The 27,220-nt window shown below is 57.2% G+C and overlaps 1 protein-coding gene across 1 annotated transcript in view; it reads left to right on the forward strand.

The window, feature by feature from the left end:
- The first annotated feature begins 11,843 nt into the window (after nt 1-11,843).
- The window catches only part of AGO2 (argonaute RISC catalytic component 2), a 108,714-nt gene continuing 93,337 nt past the window's right edge, over nt 11,844-27,220 (forward strand). Inside the window, exon 1 of the mRNA XM_041768554.1 lies at nt 11,844-12,016. Within this exon, the coding sequence (XP_041624488.1) occupies nt 11,995-12,016 (22 nt within the window). The 5' untranslated portion in view covers nt 11,844-11,994. The remainder of the gene's footprint in view (nt 12,017-27,220) is intronic.

The following is a 27,220-nucleotide window of genomic DNA, read 5'->3' on the forward strand; positions in this document are numbered from 1 at the left end:
AGACACAGGCCGAGGGAGAAGCAGGCTCCCTGTGAGGAGCCCGATGTAGGACTCGAACCCGGGCCCAAGGCAGACACTCAACCGCTGAGCCACCAGGTGCCCCTCAGTGAGACTTTCAAATGTAAAAATGTTACCTTCGGATAAATATCTGTGGCAGAGTTAAACTGGAAGTAGGAGTTCTAGAATAACAGAAATATCAAGTGATTTTTAAATGTTAAAGAAGACGTTGATCGGGTCCTGTTTTTTAATGGATCCTGTTGGATCCGATCAATGCAGTATTTAGGTTCCATCTGGTTACATTTTAAAAAGTGATAATGACAGTTTTATTTTTAAATGTCAATATTTACAATATGCCAGAGATTGTGTTCTTTGTAACTATTTAAACTCAGGAAATATGCTACGTGTCAACCTAACGTGTGAGGGGGATACAAAATACTCAAAATTCTTTTAGGGAGAATGTGGACGACTCGCACCAGCGAGCCTTGCAGCCAGAGAAACCGAGGCACCAGCCCCAGGTGCCCGGCCGGGGTGGGGGCCCACCTGTCAGGAGGGGGCTGCAGGCACATTTAGACCAACGGCTCGGGTTCAAGGCCTGGCCGGGCCTCAGTTCCCCTCGGCGGGCCGAGCGCACAGCGCGGGGAGCTGGCCGGGGCAGCGCGCTCTGCTATTATCTCGATGGAGACCCTTTCTGACTACGGGGTGCCCGCCCCCCCCCCAGATTGGTAGGAAACTGTCCCTCTCGTGGAGCCACACTCAGTTCCGCTTTCTGGAGAGACCCAGACTCTTCCCTCTGCAGCAGGAGAGCGGGTGAGAGGCGGGAGGCACTGTGACCACACAGCCCCTAGATGTGTCCCAATTTGGGTCGCCTCCCCGTGTGCGGCTCTGGGGAAGCAAGGTTTCGAAACGGAGGACTTGGGGTGAGTAGAGGCCACCGGGCGCAGGCCCCAGCCGCATCCAGCCCGTGACGTCCCCCAGGACCCTGTGCCAACCCAGCGCGTGGGGAGGATGCAGGGCCCTGCGACTCTACCCCCGCCTCTCCAGGGAGGTGAGGCCACGTGACTTCCCTGAGATAAGGGGGGGGTACAGAAACCCAGCACCACGTGAATGCTGGTTCTTCTTCCCGCGACCATCTCCATCCCTCGCGTGGCCCTATTCAGAGTGGAGGTGATGTTCTAGAAGGGGGTCGACCTCAGCCCTGGGCTCAGGGCAGCATGGGGACAGGTGAGGAGGTGGGGCAGGGTGGCCGGCCTGGAGGTGGGGAGGGGGTCAGGACCTTCCCCAAGGAGGTAGGTCCCCCAGCGCGTGTCCTTGTGGACGCATGAGAAGTTTGGGCGAGCAGTGCCACGGTCAAGCACGCTTCGGAAAGTGTGGAAGGGGGACTAAGGAGGTGGGGTGACAGGGCGGGAGCGGATTGCAGTGGGGTGGGGGGTGTGCAGAGGCGATGGGGGGAGAGGTGCGTGAGCCCAGGTGATCCAGAGGTGGGATCAGTGGGATCAGTGGTGGTGCCGATGGCCTGGGAGGTGGTGGAGAAGGAACTTCAAACATGAAACAACCAATGATGCCACCACAGGCTCAGGATGGGCCCAAATCTCCTCGTCCTGCCCGCCAGGAGCCCTGGATCTGGTGGGTCTGTGGTGGTGTCTCCTCAGCACTTCAATATCCAGCGCCCTGATCGCTGATGAGGTGAGCGCCCTTTTTGTCCCTTTATTGTCCTTTTGCTCTACCTTTTTGAGTGAGTGTTTTGCCAGTTTTCTATTGAATTGTGTTTCTTTAAAAATATTGAATCTCTCCCCTTCCAGATGCTGGAGAGGGTCTTTTGCCTGTTGCTGGATGGATGCGGCGCAAGTTCTCCTCACATTCTTGGGCTTTTCCATTCTTTATGACGCTGTCCTCTTTTTATCATGGAAATTTTCTAATCTGTGCAGAGACCCAGCCTGTGCTCATCCCTTGCCTTGGTCCCTCCTGGGTTACTTTTTTTTTTCTTTTTAATTTGTTTTAAAGATTTATTTATTTATTTTTATTTATGATAGACACAGAGAGAGAGAGAGAGAGAGGCAGAGACACAGGAGGAGGGAGAAGCAGGCTCCATGCACCGGGAGCCCGACGTGGGACTTGATCCCGGGACTCCAGGATCGCGCCCCGGGCCAAAGGCAGGTGCCAAACCGCTGCGCCACCCAGGGATCCCCTCCTGGGTTACTTTGAAGCGAAGTCCAGCAATTGCACCTTCTTGGTTAGAAGTGCTTGATGCTCCAGAAGACAAAGGCTCCTTTTTTTTTAAAGTGATATAATCAAAACACCATCATCACAGCTAAAAATTTTAAATTTTAATAAGTATTCCTCAGTATCACCAAATAGCCAACCAGAATTCAAATTTTCCTAATAGTCTCATGATTTTTTTTTCCCATTAAAAAAAAAAAATCAAATCCAGGGCAGCCTGGGTGGCTCAGCAGTTTAGCATCGCCTTCAACCCAGGGCGTGATCCTGGAGACCCGAGATCGAGTCCCGCGTCAGACTCCCTGCGTGGAGCCTGCCTGTGTCTCTGCCTCTCTCTCTCTATGTCTCTGTGTCTCTCGTGAATAAATAAATGGAATCCTTAAAAAGAAATAAATAAAAGATAAATAAATCAAAAAGTGGGCACCCTTATCAGGCCTTTGGATGAACAGTTCTTAATGAAATCCAGTTGTTCATTAATTTCCTTCCGGGTGGTATTCTTCTCTATCAGTGAGGAAAGCTTTCCTTTTTAATTTTTTTTTCTAAAGATTTTATTTATTTATTTATTTATTTATTTATTTATTTATTTATTTATGAGAGACGCAGAAAGAGAGGCGGAGACACAGGCAGAGGGAGAAGCAGGCCCCCCACGGAGAGCCCGATGCAGGACTTGCTCCCAGGACCCTGTGACACCCAAGGCAGATGCTCAGCCGCTGAACCACCCAGGCGTCCCAAGGAAAGCTTTTCTTACCTCCAAGTCATGAAAAACGTCTCCCGCGTTGTCTTGTCAAGTCCTTATTGTTTTGCCTTTCACGTTTCATCTATGATCCACCTAGAACTGGGTTTTAAGCCATTTTTCCCATATGGAGACTCCATTGTCCCAGCACCATTTACTGAAAAGCCCATCCTTCCTCCCACTGCTCTGAGGAGCCAGCATCTTCCTAAGCCGAGTGTCCACATCCACGTGGCCACTTTGTGACGTCTTTCTTCTCTTCCCTCGGCCTTGGCCCATGGACCCAGCAATGTCATTCTGTCTTAATCACTATGGCAGAACTAGTCTTGCCACTTGGTTCTCCTTTCTCAAGAGTGACTTGGCTATTTTGCCCTTTGTGTGTCCACATAAACCGTCAAATGAGCTTGTCCAGGGTCCCTTCCCCCTTCCCTCCCACAGCAGCAACAACAAAAAACCTACTGGAGGGATCCCTGGGTGGCGCAGCAGTTTAGTGACTGCTTTTGGCCCAGGGTGCGATCCTGGAGACCCGGGATCGAATCCCACGTCGGGCTCCCTGCATGGAGCCTGCTTCTCCCTCTGCCTGTGTCTCTGTCTCTGTCTCTCTCTCTGTGACTATCATGAATAAATAAATAAAATATTTAAAAAAAAATAAATAAATAAACAAATAAACCTACTGGAATCACATGGAATCTCCAGGTAGAGGTCAATTTGGCCAATGTCATGGGGCATCTTTACATTATGGAGTCCCAGCCCAGGGCTGTGCTATCCTCACCCGCTTACTTCGGGCTTATTAAATTTCTCAGTAATGTTTGGGGCGCCTGGGTAGTTCAGTTGGCTACCCACAGCTTCGTGGGCCATGTCTTTGGGGTTGACTCTTGGTTTTAGCTCAGGTCATGATCTCGGGGTTGTGAGATCGAGGCAGCGCTGGGCTCCGCGCTCAGCACAGAGTCTACTCGACATTCTCTCCCTCTCCCTCCACCCTTCCGACTAAGGCTTCCTCTCTCTCTCTCACAAATAAATACATCTTTCAAAAAACTTTCTTAGTAACGTTTCATTAGACTTCTGTGTAGAGGTCTTGTGCATTTTATTTATACACATTCCTAAATTTTCTATGTTCCTTTTTGTTTAAGATTAACTTTTGTCACCAGTACATAGAATTATGGTTAATTTTAAGATATTGATCTTTGAGACAAAGACCTTGCTAAATGATAGTGTATCAGAAGCTTATGTCAAAGGACTGTCATCCAGTATCCTGAGCACAACAGTATAAAGGGATCGTTGTGGAGAGTTAACGCGATACTTATTTACATTATTATGTGTGCTACTCCTTTGACAGACGGTATAATGTTTGCTGAATGGTTTCTCCCTACATGAAAACTAACTTATATTTATCTCCTTGACACCAGGAAATGCTACAAGTCGTGTACGCCGCATTGACATTCACCCCCAGGACTCTGGAGCATGTGCATTTGGACGAGTCCACAATTCTTGGCTTTGAGGTGCGGACAAGTCTTGCTGGCACTTGGCAGGTGCTCTGAGGGCTGTCTCACACCGTGCTCCACAAATAAGGGCTGTCCCCAGGTTTGCACAGAGGGAGGCAAGGGCAGCCAGCCACACTCACAGGTGAGATCCCTGGTCCTTCCAACAACTGGATCCCGAGTCGCAGTGCCAGGGGTCCAAGCAAGTGTGCCAGATCGCAAGGTGGAGATAAGCGCCCGTGCAAAAACCCAGCAGCCTGAGAGGACCCAGTGCATAGAACCAAAAAAGATCGTTGTCTGGAGTAGCAGAAGGGGTAGACGGTATCCAGACAAGACAGGGGAATGGGTCAGGCGGAGCCAGGCCATCAGCGCCAGACGGAACTCATCTTGCAGCGACCCGGCCGCTAACTTATTTTTTCCAGCTTTCTCCCTTTCAGACAACCATGAGCTCGCTGTCGGTGGCCAATCCCGTGAGACGTCCAAAGTGCGCCTCTGAAAATTCCGATGACGATGAAGGGAACACGCAGGGTGGGGCCTTCCCAGGGCACATCTGTTCCCGATATCTCTTCCGACCGCCCCCACGGTGGGCCGCCAACCGAGGGCATCCGTGGGGAGCCAAGTGGGAAACGAGGGAGACACGGGAGCTGGCGTTGGGCGACACTTCAGGGGTGAACCTGCAGGTGACTCTCCATCACACAGCTTCTGGGGGAAGCGACTTCAGTTATGCAGGTGGGATTGCGTGGTGTCTCCCTGGAGGGCGGTTTTGCATGTCCTGTGCCCCTGCTGTGAGAGGCTTAGGCCTGGGAGCGGACTTTCCCAGGAAGGGGAGAGACATTTCTTGCCAGGTGTGACGATCCTGTAATAATTGTCTTGGGGTGTGGGGGTGGGGAGTGTGGCTGGCACATGGGAGTGTCTTTTTTTTTTTAAATTAACCTTTGTGCTTTGAGATCATCGTAGATTTACATGTTGTTGTAAGAAATAGTATGGAGAGGGGACGCCTGGGTGGTTCAGCAGTTGAGCATCTGCCTTTGGCTCAGATGATGATTCTGGGGTCCTGGGATCGAGTCCCGCATCAGGCCTGCTTCTCCCTCTGACTGTGTTTCTCTGCTTCTCTGTGTCTCTCATGAATAAATAAAATGTTTTTGTTTTTGTTTTTGTTTTGTTTTTTTTTAAAAAGGAATAGTATGGAGAGATCCCAGGTACCCTTTATCCAGATTCTCCAATGGTAAGATCGCGCAAAACTACAGTATTACAACCGGGATACTAACACCGAAAGAGTCAAGATCCAAACTTCTCTGTCACTGTGAGGCCCCCTCCTGCCCCCCTCCCAGCCATGGCCTCTCCCCCCCTGCACCTCCCTGCTCAGCCCCTCCAAGCCATTCATCTGTTCTCCATCTCTATAACGTCGTCATTTCAGGGATGGTATATACATGGAATCGTGTAATAGGTACCCTTTTTGGAAGGGGCTTTTTTCCCACTGTGCGTACTTCTCTTGAGATTCGTGCCGGGGGTTCTGTGCCTCCCTAGTGCGTTCCGTGTGACTGCTGAAGAACGTTCTGTGTGTGGATGGGCCCCAGCTTGTTTAACTACTCACCCCTTAGGGACCCTTGGGCTGTTCCCAAGTTGGAGTCATACAGATAAAGCTGCCGTCAATATCCCGGGCCGGTGTACGTGTAAATCTGAGATGCCAGGTCTCCGGGAGAAATACCCCGCAGCTCGGGGGTGGGGCCCGACCGGGGCCTGATGTTTAGGTTTTTTTTTTTTTTTTTGAGAAACTGCCAAACTCTTCTCCCTGGAGCCCGTACCGCTGGGCGTTTGCTCGGCAAGGCGGGAGCGATCCAGCTCTTCCGTAGTCTTCGGCTCGGTCGTTGTCGCTGTTTTATTTTAGCGGCTCCGCGGGGTGTGCACGACCGTCTTGCTGTGCTTGGGCTGTGCCTCCTTCGGACGGGCGGCGGCCCGTTTGCTGTCAGGATCTCCTCTTCGGCACATGCCTCTTCCTGTGTTTTGCCCCCGCTCTGAATGCACTGTTTGCTTATTTATTTATTTATTTATTTATTTATTTATTTATTTTTAGTATTTTATTTATTTATGTTGGAGGGAGGGAGAGAATCATAGGCTGACTCCCCGCTGAGCGAGCCCGAGGCCGGGCTCGATCCCATCACCCCAAGATCATGGCCTGAAACCAAGAATAGGACGCCTCACCCACGGCGCCACCCAGGTGCCCTGATTGTTTGCTTTTTTGCTGTTGAATTCTGAGAGCTCTTTATATAGTTTAGGTCGTAGTCTTGTCAGACATTCAGGGTGCAAGCATTTTCTCCCGCTCTAGGCTGGTCCGGTCCTCTGACCCTCTCAGCAGGTCCTCTGCAGAGTAAAAGCTTGACTTTTGGTGAAGTCCAAAGTATGTTTTTCCCTTCATGGCTGTGCCTTTGGTGTTGAGTCTGGGAATTGTTTGCCTAGCCCCAGATCTCCCAAATTTCCTCTCCTTTTTAAACTTTCCATTTCAATCCATCATCCATTTGGAGTTAATTTCTCCGTGTCTGCGTGTTAGCAGCATCTTGGCTGCCTTTCCTTATTAGAGGAAGGGGCGCGTCCACAGCGGGTGCATCTCCTGGGCATACACCAGCCGCAGCCTCGCTTGCCCTCTCTTTCCCCTACAGGACACCTTCTGTGGCCCGGTGACACCTGAGGCCCCTGGGGTGGTGCAGGGAGGTGGCCCCAGTTGCTTGCATGTTCAGGATTCTTGACTTAGCCTCTTTGGGCGCACAAAATGACAGGGTGATTTATGTACTCAGACTAAGTGGTTTCCCTTCAATGTTGGGTTCGGGGCGTAGAAATTGCTTAGATGTGCATTTTGTTCCAACTATGGTGGAAGTATTTGTCAACTCATAAGTACACTCTTGAGTTCTTAATTCAGAAAAACAGCCAATATTTTTATCCAAAGAGCCTTAGAAGGGATCACAGACAGTGCTACCTTGGTGTTTCCCAAAGTGCGCCCCTGGAACACGGAGGTACCCTGGGACAAAAGAGTTCTGTGGCCCCGTGGGTGTGGGGCTGCACACTGTCTGTTCCTCTCCTTCCTCTTTGTAGAATCATGATTCTTAGCACTTTGTTAAGGTTTTGAGAAGGGGCGTCTGCTTTCGGCTGAGGTTGTGATCCTGGGGTCCTGGGATCCTGGGATTGAGCCCCACGTGAGGCTCCCTACTCAGTGGGGAGCCTTCTCCCTGCCCCCATGCTGTCTCTCACTCTCTGTCTCAAATAAAATGTGTGTGTTTTTTTTTTTAAGATTTTATTTACTTATTCATGAGAGATCCACACACAGAGGCAGAGACACAGGCAGAGGGAGAAGCAGGCTCCATGCAGGGAGCCCGACGCCAGACTGGATCCCAGAACTCCAGGATAACCACCTGGGCCGAAGGCAGATGCTCAACCACTGAGCCACCCAGGGGTCCCCTAAAATCTGTCTTTAAAAAAAGGTTTTGAGAAGGCTTGCAATTGATAAATCTGTTTAGGGTTCACTCAGTGCTTCCCATCTCTTTGATCCCCTAATTCTGCTTTGTCACACGCAGAACATGTCTTGGGAACTGACTTGTTCCAGCGTCTACACCGTAGACTTGGGAGAAACCAAGAGCCCCCGGGGTGCCGAGGAGCACAGGCGCTTCTGCTCCGCCCGCGGTGCCCGGCCCCTGCCGTCTTGCCCCAGCACCCGGCGCTGAATTGCCCAGGCAGGGATCTGGGGCACCGGGAGCCCCCTGTGGCCAACACCGGGCGCCGAGTGGGGACCTGGAAGGGCAGAGCGGGGGGGGGGGTACCTGGGGGCCGGGGGGGGTGCCCTGAGACGTTTCACAGCCAGAGCCGGGGGCTCCAGTGCTTTAGAGGCTCAGGACCGCGGGAGCGGAAGGCGGCGGACCCCTGGGCGCGGGGCTGGGAGGAGCGGGAGGGGACGCTCTGGGTTGGGGGCTGCGGGCCCGGAGCCCGGGGGTGCTGGCGGCGGGGGCGGCCCCGCGCAGGGGAGCCCCAGCCCGGAGACGGCGCCCCTCGCCGGCAGGGGGCGCGCGCGGTCCCCGCCGCGTCGGACACAATGAAGCGACTGGGAGACATTATGTAGCCCGACCTCCTGCACCGGACCCGGTGCAACAAAGTGCAACAAAGTTACCCCCGCGGCGTGTGCGCGGAGGGGCCGCTCTGGGGCCGGGGGGGGGGGGGTGCAGGGAGGGGGCAGGGGAGGGGGCGCGGCCGGGCTGGAGAGGACGGCAGCCTGCGGGAAGCCCGGGGGAAGCCCGGGGGACAGCCGGCTGGGGGCCTGCTGGGGCACAAGCAGGAGGCAGAGGACATTCATGGTTATTGTTTTTTTTTAATTTTTTATTTATTTACATGAGAGACACAGAGAGAGAGAGAGGCAGAGACACAGGCAGAGGGAGAAGCAGGCTCCATGCAGGGAGCCCGAAGTGGGACTCGATCCTGGGTCTCCAGGATCGCGCCCTGGGCCTAAGGCAGGCACCAAACCGCTGCGCCACCCAGGGATCCCTATTTTTTAAAAGATTTACTTATTTGAGAGCGAGGACGAGCACACAGAGGCAGAGGGAGGAGCCCACTCTCGGCCAGGGAGCCCCCAGGGAAGGGCCTCGATCCCAGGACAACAGGATCCTGACCTGAGCTGAAGTGAGAGGCTTGGCCGAATCAGCCACCCAGGCGCCCCTCACCGTTATTATTTTCTTTAATGTTTTATCGTGAAACACAGAGGGCACAGAAAACATATAAACAAACGAATGTGCAGCTTGGGACGTGCAAACGAGCAGCAGTGTTACTGGAAGGAGCATTTCCCGCAGGTCAGCAGCCTGCACAGCCCGTCCGTGGCCAGGGCACCCCACCCCACCCCACGCCACCCCGCCCCGCCCCAGCACCCACCACTTGGACTCATGGTGACCACCTCTGGCGTTCGCTCAACTTTTTACCAATTATGTACCCCTAAACAACGTAGTTCAATTTTGCTTCTTTTGTAGCTTCTATAAATGAAATCCTGCAGCCTGGGCCTCGGCCTCTTTCACTCAACACCCTGGACACTCCTCCGTGTTGGAGGGGTCTTCGTTTTCATCTCTAGGTTTTACTTGAGGAGGATCCACCCGCCTCACAACCCGCTCCAGTGCTGGTGGATGCTGGGTGGCGCCCAGTCCCGGGCTAGGGCACACCGGCCCCCCTCCTCTGCTCCCAAACATGCCTTTCAGCGGCTGGTCCACGTAGGGCCAGGTGTGGGCTTTTCCAGGCACTACCAGACACTTTCCTCCCGACCCGCTGGACTGATTCACACTCCAGGAACACTCTTGAGAAAATGGAGACGTGGATCTGAAGAGCCTGTGGAAGGTGAAGTGGAAGATCCTGACCAAGCAGGCGGGGCCTGCACCCTGCAGGGCGTCGTGCACCAAGTTAAGGATTTCGGACCCGGGCAGATGGAACTGGAGAGCCCACGAAGGGCTTTGAACAAAGCAGGCACACAATCAGGTTTGGGATCACGCAAAGGGGACTGCTGGGTGGGGAGCCGGCAAGGGTAGTTTGGGGGGCTTCTCAGGGGACCCAGGCCAGCTTGAGGGGTGGGGGTGGTCAGCAGAGGACCAGGGAGGGATGCATGAGCGCCTGGGGGCTGATGCCACGGCACCGACCCCATTCATATCAATGATGTGAAGATCCGTGTCCCTTTAAGTTTCTCTCTGGAGGAAACCATGGTTTTCTGGCATTTATTTAGGGATGTTCCTGAGACTTGCAAAGCCTCCTTAGGATGCTAAGCTCCTTGCAGGCAGGGCTCGTGGTCTTTGCATCGCCCTGGCAGGAGGAACACTCAGGTCCTCGCACCCAGTACGCAGGTAGCACACGTTTAGGGGTGAAGGAGAGCGCAGGCGGGTAGGTTACAGCGGCGACGAGCGAGTGTGGACTTCGCGTCACCTTGAGACTTGTAACCCCCATCAACGGGGGGGGGGGGGGGGGGTAACCGCGGCCGGAGCCGGGCCCGGGTGGGGGCGAGGGACGGCCTCCCTGAGTGCGGCGGGGAGCACGCGGCGGGGTCCCAGAGGCCCGGGGCGCGCCCGCCCTCCCGGCGGCTGGGCTGGGACCTCACGCAGCGCACACGCGCCCCGAACTCGCTGTTCAAGTCCTTTTACACGACGCGCTGGCTCCCGGCCGGGAGGTGGCGGTGTGGCCGTGCGCGGGCCCGCGCTGCAGCTCCAGCTCCAGCTCCAGCTCCAGCTCCAGCTCCAGCTCCAGCTCCGGGCCGGCGAGCTGCCCCGCGGGCGCCTTTCGGTTGTAACTTGAGAAACCAGGCGGCCGGGGGGGCCGGGGGGGCCGGGGCCGGGGCCGGGGCCGGGGCCGGGGCGGGGGCGGCCACAGCCGGGCCGCGGGGGGGGCCGTGCGCCAACCCCCCCAGCCGGAGCGGGCGCCCCACGCGCAGAGGCGGCGCGGACACCAGGGGGGGCTTCTGCTCTTCCCTCCCGGCCTCTGGCGGCGATGCCCCGCGGGTCCCGCTCCGCCCAGGCGGGGAAGGCGGCGGCCCCGGAGCCGCTGGAGGGGAGGGGCCCGCCCCGCCCCGCCCCGCCCCCGCGCCCCCCGCGCCCCGCCTCCTCCGCGGTGGGGCCCCCGCGCCCCTGCCCCGCCCCTGCCCCGCCCCCACCTCCGCCTCCACCTCCCCGCGGGGCCCGCGCCCGCCCCCCCGCCGGGCTCCCGGCCGCCAGCGCGCCGCCCCGCCCCCCTCCCCCCCCTCCATTCTCCCCTTCCTCCCCTTCCTCCTCCCCTCCCTCCTCCGCTTCCTCTCCTCCCCTCCCCTCCGCTTCGCCCCTCCCTCGTCCCCTACCCGCCCCTCCCCTCCCCTTCGCCCCTCCCCTCCCCTTCGCCCCTCCCTCCCTTCGCCCTCCTCCTCCCCTCCCCTCCCTCCTCCTGTCCCCTCCCCTCCGCCCCCCCTCCCCTCCCCTCCCTCTCCCGCTCGCCCCTCCCCTCCCCTCCGCCCCTCCCTCCCCCTCCCCCTCCCCTCCCTCTCCCGCTCGCCCCTCCCCTCCCCTCCGCCCCTCCCTCCCCTCTCCCGCTCGCCCCTCCGCCCCTCCCTCCCCTCTCCCTCCCCTCCCTCCTCCCCTCCCTCTCCCGCTCGCCCCTCCCTCCCCTCCCCTCCCTCTCCCGCTCGCCCCTCCCCTCCCCTCCGCCCCTCCCTCCCCTCTCCCGCTCGCCCCTCCGCCCCTCCCTCCCCTCTCCCTCCCCTCCCTCCCCCTCCCCTCCCCTCCCTCTCCCGCTCGCCCCTCCCTCCCCTCCCCTCCCCTCCCTCTCGCCCCTCCCTCCCCTCTCCGCTCCTCCCTCCCCTCTCCGCCCCTCCCTCCCCTCCCTCCTCCCCTCCCTCTCCCGCTCGCCCCTCCCTCTCCCTCCCCCCCCCCGCCCGCCGCCTCCGCCCGCCGCCCCGGCCGCGTCGGGTAAACCTGTTTGGCGAGGCGGCCGCGCCGGGGCGGATCGTGCGGCCGGCGGCTCCCTCGCGGCTCGCGGCGTCGGGGCCCGTGGCGCGCGCGCGGCCGCCCCTCGGCCCCGGAGCCCCTCGGCGGCGCCACCATGTACTCGGGAGCCGGCCCCGGTGAGTCCTCGCGGGGGGCGCCGGCCCGGCCGCTCGCGCTCGGCCCCGCGTTGCCGGCGGCGGTTGGCGGGCGGGGGCGGGGGCGGGGGCGCGGGCCTCGGGGCGCGGGGGCGCGGGGGCGCGGGGGGCGCGGGCGAGGCCGGGCGCGGGGCCTGCGGGGCGGGCGGCGGCGGGGCCCGGGGCGGGGGAGCGGCGGTTCCTGGCCCACCGCGGGCGCGCAGCTCGGCCTCCCTCCGCGGCCTGGGCCTCGGCGCCCCCCGCCCGCGCCCCGCGCCCCGCGCCCCGGGGGCCCCGCGGGTGGAGCCGGAGGCCGGGGCCGGGGCCGGGGCCGGGGCCGCGCGGCCCGCGTGTAGGCCCGAGGCCCGCGCCCGCCTCGCCCGCCGCCCGGCCCGGCCTCCCGCGCCCCGGCCTGCCCGCTGCGCCCCGGGGGTCGGCGGGGTCGGCGGGGCCGGCGGGGCGGGGCGGGGCGGGGGTCGCGCCGGGTCGCGCCGGGCTCGGGGCTCGGGGTGCGGGCGGGGGCGGGGGCGGGGGCCGGGCCGGGCCGGGCGGCTGCGGAGCCAGCCCGAGCCCGGCGAGCCTGGGGCGCGCTCAGTTTCGTTTCCGTCGCCGCCAGCACTTCTGCGGCCCCTTCTCCGAGGGAAGGTCTGGGAGGCCGAGTCCGGGCGGTCCCCGCGGGCCGCGAGCGCCGTAGCCCGAGGGCGGCGGGAGGCCGCGCGCTCCTCTCCGCGCGGGACACGCCGGCGGCGTATATTCGCCTTTTAGGATTTACTAGAAGCGGCCGAGGAGGAGCGTCGGCTCCCTGGGCTCCCGGGCTCCCCTGCTCCCCGGCCGCGCTCTTTCTTTGCAAAAGTTCTAAAAAACTTAAAGGAGTAGCACGTGCCCCCCCCCTGTTTTCCGCACACCGCGGAAGGGCGGCCGGGGTGCTGGGCCAAGGAAACAGCCAAGTGTTGTGAAGCTTTTCTCCTTCTCCCGCCAGGCACGTGGCTCCTAAATTTCCCGGCTGGGCCTGCCACTTGGCCGGGGCATCGCCCGTCCCCTTTGTCTGCTGCAGGCCCTGGGGCTGCAGGCTTGCTCCGGGCCCCTTGCTGGGTGCGCTCCCGCTCCCGGGCCTGACCCTCCGCAGCCGCAGGCTGATGGGGCCCTGGCGGCTCCCGCCCAGACGTGCTCCCCATCGGGGGTCTGGAAGTCCCCCCTCGATCCACTCAGGCCCCTTGACGCCGTGGGCCCTGGCTGCTGTGTCTGTCCACCAACGCTTCTATGCCTTGTGAATTCTGAGTGTCTTCCCCCACCCCCACCCCATGTCACTTAATCTAAAAGCTTCTCCAAGGCCAAGTCCCATCAACTTTTAAGCCTCTCCAGACTCTGGGCAGCTTGATTGAGGAATGGTTTTAATCCTGCATCTGGGAGGTTCCTCAGGCCTGGCGGGGAAGGGCCCTGGGCTATGTGGGCACCGTCCCGAGGGCAGATTTGGCTTCTTGAGACCCTGGGCAGGCAGGTCTTGGGCGTCCCCCACCCCCCCTTACCTAGCGGAGCGAGCCGGGGATCCCCCAGGAATCCCTGTGAAGGGAACCCAGCAAGTCTTAGCCACTACAGTGTGGATTGATTGATTGATTGATTGATTCTCAGATTTTCAGCTTAAAAGTTGAGGGCCCAGAAAAAAAAAGTAGAGAACCTTGAGGAAGGTCAGGCTTTGTGTTGTGTGTCCAGTTAACTAATCCCCAGGATGGCTCGGCAAATTGGTGATGTTCGTTTTGAAGGTAGACGGAGAGGCTCACGCAGGTTAAGAACCTTGCCAAGGTCACGTGGCCGTGAGCATTAGGACAATATGTGTGATCCCAAGCTGACTGTACACCCTCCTCAAAGAGGTGGTTTTCGGTCCTTTTGACCTTGACCCACGGTAAGAAATACCTGTTACATCTCGACTGGACCGGTGTGCGCGTGCGCTCGCTCAGGTGTGATCGAAACAAGAGCTTGGCGAAGCGCCGCTTACCCTGAACTGTGCGCTGGGCGCCGGGGGTATTTTTCTCGCATTTCCGTTTTCAAAAACCTGTAGCCCCCCCCCAGATCTCCAGGCTCCTTTCTGGTCACCAACAGCTTTTGGAAGGATCTGGCTCTGCTGCGATTCTCTGCATTGTGGCGTGGTGGGGAGAGGGCCCCGCGGTTCGCAGATAAACCTGCCCTGGAATTGGACAGCTTTGGTTGAAAAAATAAATGGGTCTGTAGGCTAGTTCTTAAACTAATGGCAGGATGGGAATGAACCCAAATTTCAGGCTCTGTGAGTGTGCTGTAATTATAAGGCTGTGTGCAGTTCAGTTTTATTCTATCCACCGAGGCTTTTAATTTGGCTTAAAAGGAGCTTTTGGAGTAGTTTCTTGAATGAAACTTTTTTTTAATGTTATATTTCCTATTTTAGAAGAATGAAAAGACGCTCGGTCTGGATTGTAGAAAAATTACAAATCGTTTTGCTCCTTCCGATTTTAATACACTTATTAAGCGACGTACTGAGTAAATTGACTCAAAACGTAGAGTTCGCAGTAGCTCCGTGGTAGGCCCACGATAAACGCTATTCCACGTGTGAATTAGCGTTTGTGCTCTGAGGTTCGGTACGTCGCTACTTCTTACTATTCTAACTATTCGAGAGAGTTTGGTGGTTCCGGGTAGTGGGTTCTCCAGCGACCCCGAGCCTTCAGAGATGAACAGATTAGTTTGTTGCTGGGGTTGAACGTCAAGATCTGAAACTGCGTCGGAGGGATCCTGTTGGAAGGAGATTGTTTCCTTGGTTTTATGGTGCTCTAGCTACTGTGTGTTACAGCCCTCATGGCGCTGCTACAAAGTAACTTTTGTGACCCAGAAGTCCTGTTTGAGAAGCGCCTAAAGGGATTGTGACTTTGAGCATCACTGGCTTTCAGTGAGGTTCCCGGTGCCAGTCAGTTCCTCCTGCTTCCCACTGCTCCCCCCACCCCAGTTCCCAGCGCAGCAGCCTGGTCCCAGTGGTGATGCACCTTTGCCACACAGCAGGTGTCCCTCAGCCCGGTGGGGGGATGGGGGGAGGTGCTGCGGGCCGGAAGGCTTGGTTGGATCTGTTAGAAACCTCGAAGAAGCACGTAAGTGTGTAGGGAAACAAGACGTAAAAGTTGCAACTCCTCCGCCCGGTCTGGTTTTCAGAATCACAATATTATTTCTCGTTAACTTCCAGTTTCGGTGTCAAAACTTTGAACAACGCCGCCAGTGCGCGCTGTGTTCTTTGTAATGAGTGTTACGTGTGTTACCATATCCTGCCAGTCTGGTAAAATAAATTTTTGTTTCGTGAATTGTTACTACGGATGTTCAAAATGTAACACTTGATTCTGTTTTTAACAGTTTCTTTTTTTTTTTTTTTTAATTTTTATTTATTTATGATAGTCACAGAGAGAGAGAGAGAGAGAGGCGCAGAGACACAGGCAGAGGGAGAAGCAGGCTCCATGCACCGGGAGCCTGATGTGGGATTCGATCCCGGGTCTCCAGGATCACGCCCCGGGCCAAAGGCAGGCGCCAAACCGCTGCGCCACCCAGGGATCCCTGTTTTTAACAGTTTCTATTGTGAAATAGTTTACACAAAGTAGAGCACCAAGTAGGACGTTCTCCCATTTTTCCGTCACTGAGCCCCTGACCATCGAGATGACCTGCGTTGGCTTCAGATGGGCCCCTTTCCCCTTTTTCCTTTGTGGAGCTACTCGAGAGCCAATTCCAGATCTGTCATTTCACCCCAAGTACTGAAATACTGTGTCTAAAGAAGGGGGACACTTTGAACCCCAGGCCACTTTCACAAGTTTGTAATCACTTTCTCTCGTCTCAGAAGCGTGTTTATAGTGGGCTGCATGGATCGTGGGTTTCAATAAAAGTTCACCCACGAATTTGGTGGTGTGTCTTTGGGGCCCTCTAACCTGGGCTCTAACGCCGGGGCCCCTCCCCCACTGTCCCCTGCTGCGGGCTGGCAGGGACACTTAGATTGTAAAATCCCTTTCCTTCAGAGTATGTTTATCCCCCTCCCCTGTTTCCTAAAAAGAACCCTGTTGTTCGGGATCCCTCTGTTTTGTGGAGTGAGGCTGGTTGGAGACCCCCTTGCCTGTGGTTTTAATTCTGACACATTGATCTTAAGCCGTGTGTGTAGACAGATCCCTTTGCATCTGGAATTTCCCATTACAGAAGAATCCTGGGTTTTTTCATGGTGCTCTGAGCAGAAGGGAAGCTTTGGGGTGTGTAGAGAAGCGTGTGCATTTGTCTCTGCCGCGCCCCCTCCCCCCCCAAGGTGGGGGTGTCTCTTCCCCAGGTGTGGGAGCGGCTCTGCACATGGGGGTGGGAGCCGGGCTCGATCCTCCGGCTCCTTCTGGCCCTGTTTGATCCTGGCCGTTTCTCCAGGCTTCACGGCTCTCATCCCACCTGTTAGGCATCCTGGGTGGAGGAGCCCAGGTGAGGTGCCGTGGCCACTCTAGCCAGTGAAAGTATCACTGAGCTGCACTGTCCTGATTTTCCTTGCCCTCGCTTTTCTCTTTCGAAGTTTAAAAAACCCACCACCACTGGCTGGTCTCTGGGTCCTTACTCTCCATGACCGAAAAACGGTGCCTTTCTAGTTTATCTTTCAGTAGAGCTGTGCCCTGGGTGACCAGACAGTTTGTCATCTACTCTGGAAACTTTTACAAGTGAACTAGGGGTGGGTGTGGGTGGAGGGCTCTTAATTATTTCCCTGAGACAGGGGCGTACCCCAGGGCCGCCTGGGCAAATCGGGTAGATGTCTCCCTGACTCACAGCATTTCTTTCATCTTAGGCTTGTAGACTAGCTCAAAAATAAAGGACTTAAATGCTTGATTGATTGATCGATTGATCGTAAAGATTTTGTTTTTAAGTAATCTCTACATGCAATATGGGGCTCGAACGTGTGACCCCAGGATCAAGAGTCCGCATGTTCCGCTGACTGAGCCAGCCGGGCGCCCCTGGGCTTACACATTTTAAAGGGTTTCACCCTTCAGTGGCTTTGCTCTTACTGAAATCCTCCCAAAGTCTGAAGGATGCAAGCACGGTCTTTGAGATTGCCACCAATTTGTCCCTACAGGGTGCCGACACTCCTCCCTCCGTCGCTAGCTGCAGACTGGAGGCAGCCCCCACAAACTGCCTGCCAGCACTCAAAAATCCCACCTTTTCACCTTCCTCTTCCTTCCCTCAAGGTCACAGCTCTAGCAGAGGACACAGGGAATGTCATCGGCGCCAGCGCTGTGCGTGTCCTGGGTCTCAGTTTCCTCATCTGTACGTGGGGAGCTGGGCCTGACTGGCTGGGGAAGGGGCTAGTGACCCCTGGGAACCATGTATGTGAGGGCCCAGGGGCCCTGACTCTTGATTTTGGGTCAGGTCCTGATCTCAGGGTCAGAGGATTGGACTCCACGCCCAGCAGGGCATCTGCTTCTCCTTCTCCCTCTGCTCCCCCCCCCGCCATGTGGGCATGATTTCTCTCTTGAGGGCTCTCTCTCTAAAATAAAAAAAAAAAAGAGGGGGATCCCTGGGTGGCTCAGCAGTTTAGCGCTTGCCTTTGGCCCAGGGTGAGATCCTGGAGTCCTGGGATCAAGTCCCGCATCGGGCACCTGGCATGGAGCCTGCTTCTCCCTCTGCCTGTGTCTCTGCCTCTCTCTATGTCTATCATGAATAAATAAATAAAAATCTTAAAAAATAAAATAATCTTTAAAAAGAGAGAGGGGATGGTCTTGGTAACAGCGTGAGGGACAGTTGGATGAAGTGGGAAGGGGGGATTGCAGGCAGGTGCTCAGGGCTGAGACTGTGCCCCCCCCGGGGGTGGGATGGCTGAGGGGAGACATGGACAGGACCCCTCGGTACCATCTGACCATGAGCTTGGGCCCATCTAGTCTGCACTTCCTAAGTGGGCCCCATTTACTTAGCCCCATGTGCTGGTATCTGGGCCCCGAAACCTTCTTCCTAGCCCGGGACTGTGGCTCAGCCTCCCTTTTCAGACCTGGAAGGTGAGGATCGTAGCACCACCCTCAGGGTTGTTGGGCTGACGAGGTGAGACGTGCCAAGTGGCCTGGGGCTGGACGTTGTCCTCGAGTGAGGGCGGGTGTGCGTCTGTCCGGGGGTCCCGGCCCTGCCGTCACCCACGGAGTTTCTCCAGCTCAAATGAGCGCAGCGCCGAGCCGCCCAGAGGAAGCATCCCAGCTGGTGGCTGGGCCGCTGGCCTCGTCCTCATCTCCGTGACCACAGTTGTGACTACAGTTGTGACCACAGTTGTGACCATCTGAATGAGCCACCCGATGGGGCATCGCTACGTGCAGCTTTGTAACTGGCAGCTGCTGCCGACGCCAACCAAAATAAATGGCAGGAGCGGGGCAGGCTCTGGGAAAAGACCCCCTTGTGGCATCTGGACATGTTGAGTTGAGGTCCGAGGAGTCCGAGGTGGGTCTGGGAAGGGCAGCCGGAAGGCCTCTGTGAGGGGCCACGAGTGGGCGCGGGCTCGTGGGGCTGCCCCGGCGGGGGGAGTGAACCCCACTTCCCTGGCCTGACAGGTGGCCGAAGAATCACCCGAAGATCCTGGAGATTAAATTTTGCAGATGTCCCAGGGGGTTGCCTTGGATCACGGGGCCTGAGACCCGCCGCTGTTAGGAGTGGGCGTGGGAGAGGGGGTAGAAATGAGCCCCAGGGACGTCTTCTTGGCGGGGGGGGGGGGGGGGGGAGAGAGTGGGGCTGCGGCCCCGGGGCCGGGATTCTGGGGTGAGGGCGTCGAGGCTCCAAGGTGGACTTTGCGATGGGCCGTCACGAGGCAGGGTCACCCGTGTGTGGCTCCCTTCCCTGGTGAAGCGGCCAGGTCTGGCCATGACGGCCCCTCCTTCCTGGAGCTGCACCTGTTGCAGCTCGCGGGGCGTTTCCGTGTGCTTCCGTGTGCTTCCGTGTGCTTCCATGAGCTTCTGTGCGCTTCTGTGAGCTTCCATGTGCTTCTGTGACCTCCGTGCTACTTTGAACGCAGCCTGTCACACCTCCGCCGGGACCGGGGGTGGAAGACTTGCAAGGGTCCCTTCGGGGCTGCGGCCAGTTCCCAGGGGGACCTGCTCTGTTGCCATCGCCAAGAACCTGAGGAGCGGGCCTGGGCCAAGGGGCGCCTTCAAGCCAGCAGGGCTCGGGGCACGGCGGTTCCTCCCCTGAAGCTCCTTCATCGTAACTTAAAGCCGTCTTGAGGGTCGCGGGGGGCGGCACCGAGGGGCGGCGCGTGGGTGGTGTTTCAAGGTCTTCTGGGTGCCTGGGCCCTGAGCTCTGGTACTTCGGCGGTGCCACACGAACCTGTGACCGAGGTTCGCAGGTCGCAGTCGCTGGAGAAGCCTGTGCGCTTTGACGCAGAGTAACAGCCTTGGGAGTTGTGCTGTAAAATGTCTTGTTCACTTGTTGGTGAGGGGTTTGAGCCCAGCGTCCCCGTGGCTGAGGACTAAGTGGAGGCGCCTCCCGAACCCGATGTCGGGGCCCTGCCGTGGCGACCTGCCCGCCGCGCCCTCAGGCCCCCGATCCGTCGGGCGTTAGCCGCACCCAGGCGGGACGCGGAGGGGACACGGCGCCTGACGCAACCGGGGGCTGCCCCCTGGGAGCGGGGTCCTGTCCCCACGCGGGGCCTTGGGCCAGCAGGCCGTGGCAACGCTCGCCTACGTGTAGGAACAAAGGACTTGCTGGAGAAACACTAGCAGGAGGTGGGGAGAAGGCCCAGGGTGACGGGCGGAGGGTGAGGAGCCGGCCGGACGCTGGGGCCGCGTGGCGTCGAAGCGTCGCTGTGACGAAGCCCGGGACAGGCCGCCGGGGCCGCCCTCCCTCGCATCCTGGCCGCGCGGAGAGTGAACACCTGCCGCTGGAGGTGCGTTCGGCCCGCGGCAGTTGCGGGGCGCGGGGAGGCCCGCTGACCTCCCTGTCCCTCTGTGTCGCGGGCTGCCCGCGGGCTCTGTCCCCGTCCGCCCCGCGCCCCGTCGGCTCTGGCGAGCTCCTTGGTTGGCCTCTGAGCGCCGCGGCCGCCCCGTGGGCTCCGCACCAGGGAAGCGACAGCTGGGCCCTGGTGCCCGGAGCCCGCGGTCCTGGCGGCGCCCGCGGAAGGGACGCGGCTCTAATGCCATCGGCGGCGGAGCCCCTCACGGATGACTCCCCGGAGGTGGGCCCGCCTGGCACGGGCACGGGGGCGGCAGTGCTGCCGACGAGGCCCAGGCCCTGGGTGTCACCCAGGAGCCCAGTCACAACCCCGGGGGGTCACAACACAATTTCCTGCTCGTGGTTTCTGTGTGGCAGCCCCGCAGTGGCCCCATCGGTGACTGGGGCCGGGGCGGGTGGGGGACCCCGCCGGGGATGCTCTGTTCCTAACGTGGGCGGCTGCCCGGGCGGCGTGCGGGTCGTCGGGTGTCACGTGCGGCTCAGGCCAGAGCGGCGCGTTAGACCTGGAAGGTGTCTCCGCGCGTCTGCGCCTCGTAATTACAGCTTAACCTTGGACTGTCGGCAGGGAAGGCTTTGGGGCCTGAACAGTCGGGGACTTTCGTGAGGGGAGATGGGCGACAAAACAAGACCCACGCCAGTCAGGTCGTCGTGTAGCTGCTGAAGATGAAGGGGGGGGGTGGACACTGCAGGTGTGTTCGGAAGGTGCGCAGGTGCGCTTGGAGCAGGAGCCGGAAGGGGAGGGACGGGCTGAGGTGAGAGGGGCAGGCAGGTGCAGGCGGAGGGCGGGGAGGTCAGCGTCTGCTTGGGGTCCAGAATGGACTTTATGCCCAAGAGGGGTTTCTTTCTTTCTTTTTTTTTTTTTTTTAAAGACTTTATTTATTTATTCATGAGAGAGACACACACACAGAGAGAGAGAGAGAGAGAGAGGCAGAGACACAGGCAGAGGGAGAAGCAGGCTCCATGCCGGGAGCCCGACGCGGGACTCGATCCCGAGACTCCAGGATCTCGCCCTGGGCTGAAGGCAGGCGCTAAACCGCTGAGCCCCCCGGGCTGCCCTCAGGAGGGGTTTCTAAAGGGATCCCCATGCTGCTGTGCTCAGATCACGCTGCAGAGGGTGGGTGGAAGCCAAGAATTGTCTATAGGAGGTCGCTGTGCCTGGAGGAGGTCCCTCTTAAGGTGGGGGGCATGTGAGTGGGAGCACATGTGACCCCCCACGGGCCTCCAGAGATCCTTGGTGCCTCCGGAGCCCTCTAGGGTGCCCCTGCTCCTTGTTGCTCTGGTGGGGACCCCTGTCCGTGCTGCTTTATGTGCAGATGTTGAAGAGCAAGCCCTGCCAGGTAAGGGGGTCTGTCTGCCTGCCCCCGCCCCCCGCCCCCCAGGCCTCCTGGGTGGTCCCCTAGTTACCAGTTTAGAGACAACTCCTCTCTGTCCTGGGAGGCCCAGGCGCTCTTCACATCCGCCCAGTGACTCGAGTGACGTGGCTTTTAACAGGTGACTGAGTCGGGATCCAGGTAAGGCCCACACTGGGATGGGTCAACGTGTCTTTTCAAGATCTTTTAAGAATAACAGCTTTATTGGTGTGTAACTCGTGTGCCGTGCAGTTTGCTTTTTAAAGTGTAAAATGTGGTGTCTGTTTACAGACTTGCCAGCCACGCCCGCAGTGTCCGGACACTTGGGCCCCCCGAAACCCCGTGCCTGTAGCTCCCCACCCCCTCCCCAGCCCCAAACAGCCGTGTTGCGTCTCCTTGCCTCTAGCTTCCCCGCTTCTCGCTGATCTGGGTGGAAGCTGGCCGAGGGTGCGTGTTCCCCAGAGTCTGGATTTGCCTGGTGACGTCTTGGTGTGATCCGACCTGTTCCTCTGTCCTGTGTGGGATCAGACCCAAGGGCTGGATCTGATGCAGGTTCTACTTTTTCTGGCTTCCGGGACTTTGGGTCGCTGGTACCTCCCACGGCTGCAGCCTCGTCCTCCGAGGCGGCTCTGCAGCTTTTCCCAGCGCCGCTGCTCTTGGCTGGTGATCGCAGTTCACTAGGGTTCGTGCGGCGCTCGGTTCTGCTTCTACAGCGAAAACTTTCCCACGGCAACTGTGCTTCTGGGTGTGTCTGGAAGGCGGAGGAATGTCAGGGACCAGCCTGAAGGCAGGAACCGCCCCTCAAGAAGAGACAGGTGGGGGGTGATGCTGTGGGTACCAGAACGTGGTCCGAGGGAGGGGCTGCTTTGTTCTGGCGGGAGCAGGGCCCCCTGAGGGTGGGCAGCAGGTGCGTGACGGCGGACTTGGGAGTCTTCATCCACTTCGGGGTGGGGGGGTGCTGAGATCCTCGCCGGTGGCGGAGGGAGGGGAGCTGCACGTGGGGCGGGAGCCAGAGACCCTTGTGCCCAGCTGGCGTCATTGATGACTGGGTAATGTAGGAACAGCTGGGGTAAGTTTTATTATTTATTTATTTTTTTTAAAAAAAGGTTTATTCATTTATCTTGAGCAAAGGGGGAGCAGAGGGAGAGGGAGAGAGAATCTGGAGCAGATCCCTGCTGAAGGTGGAGCCCCACTTGGGGCTCGATGTCACAACCCTGAGATCATGACCTGAGCTGGAACCAAGAGTCAGGTGCCTAACCAGCTGAGCCACCCAGGTGCCTCAGTTTGTTTTATGGATGAGCTCCAGTTAAGGGAATTCTGGAAAATCGAGGAGAAAAAGTCCATGGTATTCACTTTGCACATTTGTAGCGCCCAGTGTGTATTACCTGGTGGTCTCTCTCCTTCCTGCGTTGTAAGCGCCATTGCTGCGCTGGATCCTCTTGGTTCTCTTTGGTCTGTTTCCAGTGTCCACCGTAGTATTTTATTTTTTTCAATGTTTATAACACTCAGTTATTCACTGTTTTAATCTCGTGACTTGAAACTTATTTTTTTTTAATATATATATTTGTTTAATTATTTGAGAGGGAGAGAGAGCAAGTGCACGCCATTGAGAGAGAGCAGGGGGAGGGGCAGAGGGAGAAGCAGACTCCCCTCCAAGCAGGGAGCCCAATGTGGGGATCCATCCCAGGACCCTGGGATCATGACCCAAGCCACCCAGGCACCCCGAAACTTGTGTTCACTTTTGAAATATCCCACACCTAGCCCACCTGAGTGCTTTTTCTGGTTGTGGCCTTCCCTTGGCCTCCGGATTCTGTGGTCCTCAGTGGAAGTGGTCTCTCCCACCTCTGCTCGGCGTGGAACCTCGTACATCAAGGATGAGGAGTGTTGAGCCGTCTGGAGGGAAGAGGACCTCGGGGGCCACTTAGGAAATGATGTACTTAAATAGGTAATGGATGTACATGGGAAAGGCAAAATCTTAACGTACCAGTGGGCAGACAGTGAAAAGTCTTCTCCATCAGCCTCCCAGCTCCGCTGTCATGAGTACGTGGGTTCCAGACGTTGCTGGGTTCGGTGGGTACCCCACGAGTCGGTTCCACTGAGCCCGACTGTTGATCCGGCTGGTGCAGGTAGCGTCGGGGGAGCCGCCTGCCTCCCTCTTTGCTTCCATCAGCCTTGTCCAAAGCTGGCCCCTCGGGAGGGAGGCCCGGAGGTGGCCAGCACTGGGCGGGAGGCACCTCGCTAGAAGCTTCGTGGCTGTGGGAGCCCAGCCTCATCCCCTCCAGGCTGTGGAGCCTGAGAACACACTTAAGCCTGTTTTGAGCTCAGTGTCTTCATGTTCGAGGCGGGGACAACTGTCCCCTCTGCCTCCCTGTGAGAGTGAGATGCACGGACACATGTCAGCGCCCCAGGCCCTGGCCTGCTGCCAAGCTGGAATAGGACCAGGCCCGAGCAGGGGGCTGTGCCTTCCCTGGTGCTGGAGTCCTTGGTGAGGAGCTGCTGAACCCTTCGACCGTGGAATTCTAGAGGTGGATTAAGAGATGGATGTCTTGGGTGAAAATTCTCCAGAAGAGAAATCCTATGAAGTACATAGAAAAGATGGCCAGGAATTTGGTTGTAAAGCTGTAGGAGCTCTGCGTGGCATTTTTATTTTATTTTATTGGTCTTTAGAAGAAAAGCAAAGAACTAGATTGACTTTTTGAGGGATTTAAAATCTCATTCCATCAGGAAATCCTCTCCCTCAGATGACCAGTGACTGGCAAGTCCTGGCTGCCTGGAGCGTTGTGCTGAGCCTGAGCCCAGGCTGGGGGGGAGGGCGCCCGGGTGGGTGGGTGGTCTGCGGGCTGGGGGGTGGCCATCCCTGCAGGAGCTTCAAGGAAGAAGCGTTCAGTTGTAGTTTGCGGGACACACGGGTAAGCGCTCTGATGGTTCCCAGTGTCGTTCCAATACACGTTTATTTGAAGCATGGTGTGTGTTTTATTGTTGCACGTTTTTATTGAAATAAGGTACCTTTAAGTCCATGTCGTGGAACGGTGGTTGTTAAAGAGTCTTGCAAAGTCATCTTTTGGCTGGATCCTTCTCAAGCTGCTGCTGTGGGAAGGTGGTTTCCCTGGTTCCAGAGGAGTCCGGCCTCCCGGGCTTGGCTTTCTGGCGTGCACACTTGCGAGCCCCGCAGCTCTCGCCGCTGTTGATGTTTTTGTGTGGTCTTTTCCAAGTGCGTGTGCATCATTAACGAAGGAAAAAGAACAATATTTGACATTTCAAAGAGAGGAAATTCTTGGAGAATGCCGTGGCCTTTTTAAAAAATTGAGGTGAAATTCACACAACACAAGGCATTTTCTTTTCCTTTTTTTCCTTCAAGATTGTAAGTAACCTCTACACCCAGAGTGGGGCTCGAACTCGCAACCCTGAGCTCAAGAGCTGCATGCCCCCCCGAATGAGCCAGCCGGGGGCCCCATCACAAGGTATTTTAAAGTGAACAGTTCAGTGGTTCACAGGGTCGTGTGCCCGTTATACCTCTACTAGGTTCCGAAACATTTTCATCACCCCAGAAAAGAAGCCCTGTCCTCGTTGCCCCCCCGCTCCAGCCACTTGGCGACCACCAGTCTGTATTGTCTCGATGAGTTGTCTAACGCGGATATTTTAGATAAATGGAGCCCTAGCCTGTAGGACCTTCCGTGTCCGGCTTCTTAGAGCACGACGTCGTCAGCGTTCTGGGGCGTGTGTCGGCGCCCCATCCCCCTTTATGCTCGAGTGCTCTGCTGTATGATGCCTCGCAACTTATTTGTTCATCTGTTCGTGGACATTTGGGTTGTTTCTACCTTTTGACTATTGTGAATACTGCTGCCGCGAACACTCGTGTACCAGTTGGTGTGTGGACGTCTGTTTTCCTTCCTCTTGGACGTGTACCTCGGAGTGGAATTTCTGGATTACACTCTGTGACCGAGGAACCGTCAGACTGTTTTCCACAGCGGCTGCACCATTTTACATTCCACCAGGTGTCGATGCTTCCAGTTTCTCCACTTGCTCGCCAATACCTGTTTAGTGTCATCACTGCCTTTTAGAAAATGTAATAAGCCATTTGGGGCATACTTTATTATTTACCAAAGTGCAAGAAGAAATCAGGTTTAACCATGTTTTGCCCAGATCTACTCAATAGCTGTAAGATACGTCCATTTCTTCATGCCAGGATTTAGAGTGTGTTTGGGCCTGGAGATCTAGAAACACACAGTAAAGCGAAATGTACTTTAGTAGGGCAGGAAGGAATATGAGAGTCCAGTACCCAGATTCAGGCCTGGACGCCTAATGGTAAAGATGTTCACTCTTGGAAAAAAGGATTGTGTGCCAGCCATGCGCTTGGCATCATATCCAGTGCTGGGGACACAGCAGTGAGCCCACACTCAAGTGGCTCCTGCCCTCCGAGCCCACTGTCCGAGTCACGAATACAAACACGAATCACATAGTCACCCACAAATCCGTGGAAAATGGCAGATGTTGTTAGGGCAGGTGGGGTGGAGGACATGTTCCAGGCTCCAGGAGGGGATATGACAGGGAGCGTGGCTCGTCGGGGGCCTGGGATGGGGCCCGACAGGCTTGGGCAGAGGCTGCCCTGGCAGGGTGCTCTTAATCCGGAGTGCCAGGAGCAAGTGAGAGAGCAGCGCACGTGCCAGGTGTGTCTCTAAGGGCTCTGCTGGCTGTGGGAGAGAGCAGATGGGAAGTGGCTTGGAGATGACAAATGTGGCCCACCCGACAGGTGCTTAGGGCAGGAGATGAGCAAACGGGGACAGTGTCTGGAGATGGCCGAGTTTGGTTTCTTTGGTTTGCATGGGTGATGCAGTGCAGTGGGAGTGAGCAGATTTATTTTGTTTACAGACTTTGAGAAAAAGTTTTAAAGGACTTGTTAAGGAGGAAAAATCCAGATGCACATAGGCTTCGAGGAGAAAATACAAGGAGCCCCCGCGGGGATGGGCACCATCAGTCCACTCACCAGGTCGGTCCAGCCTTGCTCGCCTGTTTCTCCCCGCTCCCTGCCCTCCGTTATTTGAAGCTCCCATTCATGGCCTTCATAGATATTCCTTTAACCAAACTTTGAGACTTGGGGAGAGCTGAAGTAGTACAGAGCTCCTCCATGAGCTTCCGCCTGAGGTCCTCTCACAGAATCCTGGGACCGTTGCCAGCACCAGGACGTTCAGGCAGCAGCGCTGTTACCTAAGCTACAGATCTTAATCAGACTTGGCTGTTGGTCTGAGTAATGTCTGTTTTCTGGACGTACCATGTCCGTTTCGGGGCCTCGTCCAACCTAGAAGCCTACATGGCGTTTGTTGTCACGTCTCTGCACTTTTTCCAGTCTGTGGCAGTCCCTTTGTCTTTCGTGACCTTGATGGGGAGCCCTTTCAAGGTGTGCCTGCGTCCTTCCCACACCCCCGTTAGGTTTCAGTGTTCCCCTGTGGACCTACAGAGCTGCTCCAGGCTCACCTTGCGTTTTTTCTGCCCCGTCCATCCCACCGGGGAGCCTTGTTCCTTTTACTGGAGAATGATGTGAGACAGGAGGCCCTGGGCTCTGGGCGTGTGCTTGGCTGTTGGGCGTCCTTGTGGTAGACACAGCTAGGAAATATATGTGTCTGTTCTCACATACACATGCATGCGCAGCTATATTTATCGTCCTTCTGTGTATATATGAAAAACCGTGAGTTCATGCTGATATTTCTGATTCCCGTCCAATACCACAGGGTTTATTCTAGCTTTCCTCTTTCCTTATTTATAACTTCTTCACCAGATAGTGAGAAGTCTGTGTCTCCTCATCCACAATACACAGGCTTATTTGTTCAGACCTAGTACACAGAAAGTGCTTTCAGGATTGCTAACCGGCATCCCCGGGAGAAACAAATGTGCTGACGAGAGAACGGATGTCTGTGTGTGG

Source organism: Vulpes lagopus, chromosome 9 (genome assembly GCF_018345385.1).
Source record: "Vulpes lagopus strain Blue_001 chromosome 9, ASM1834538v1, whole genome shotgun sequence".
Lineage (NCBI taxonomy): Eukaryota > Metazoa > Chordata > Mammalia > Carnivora > Canidae > Vulpes > Vulpes lagopus.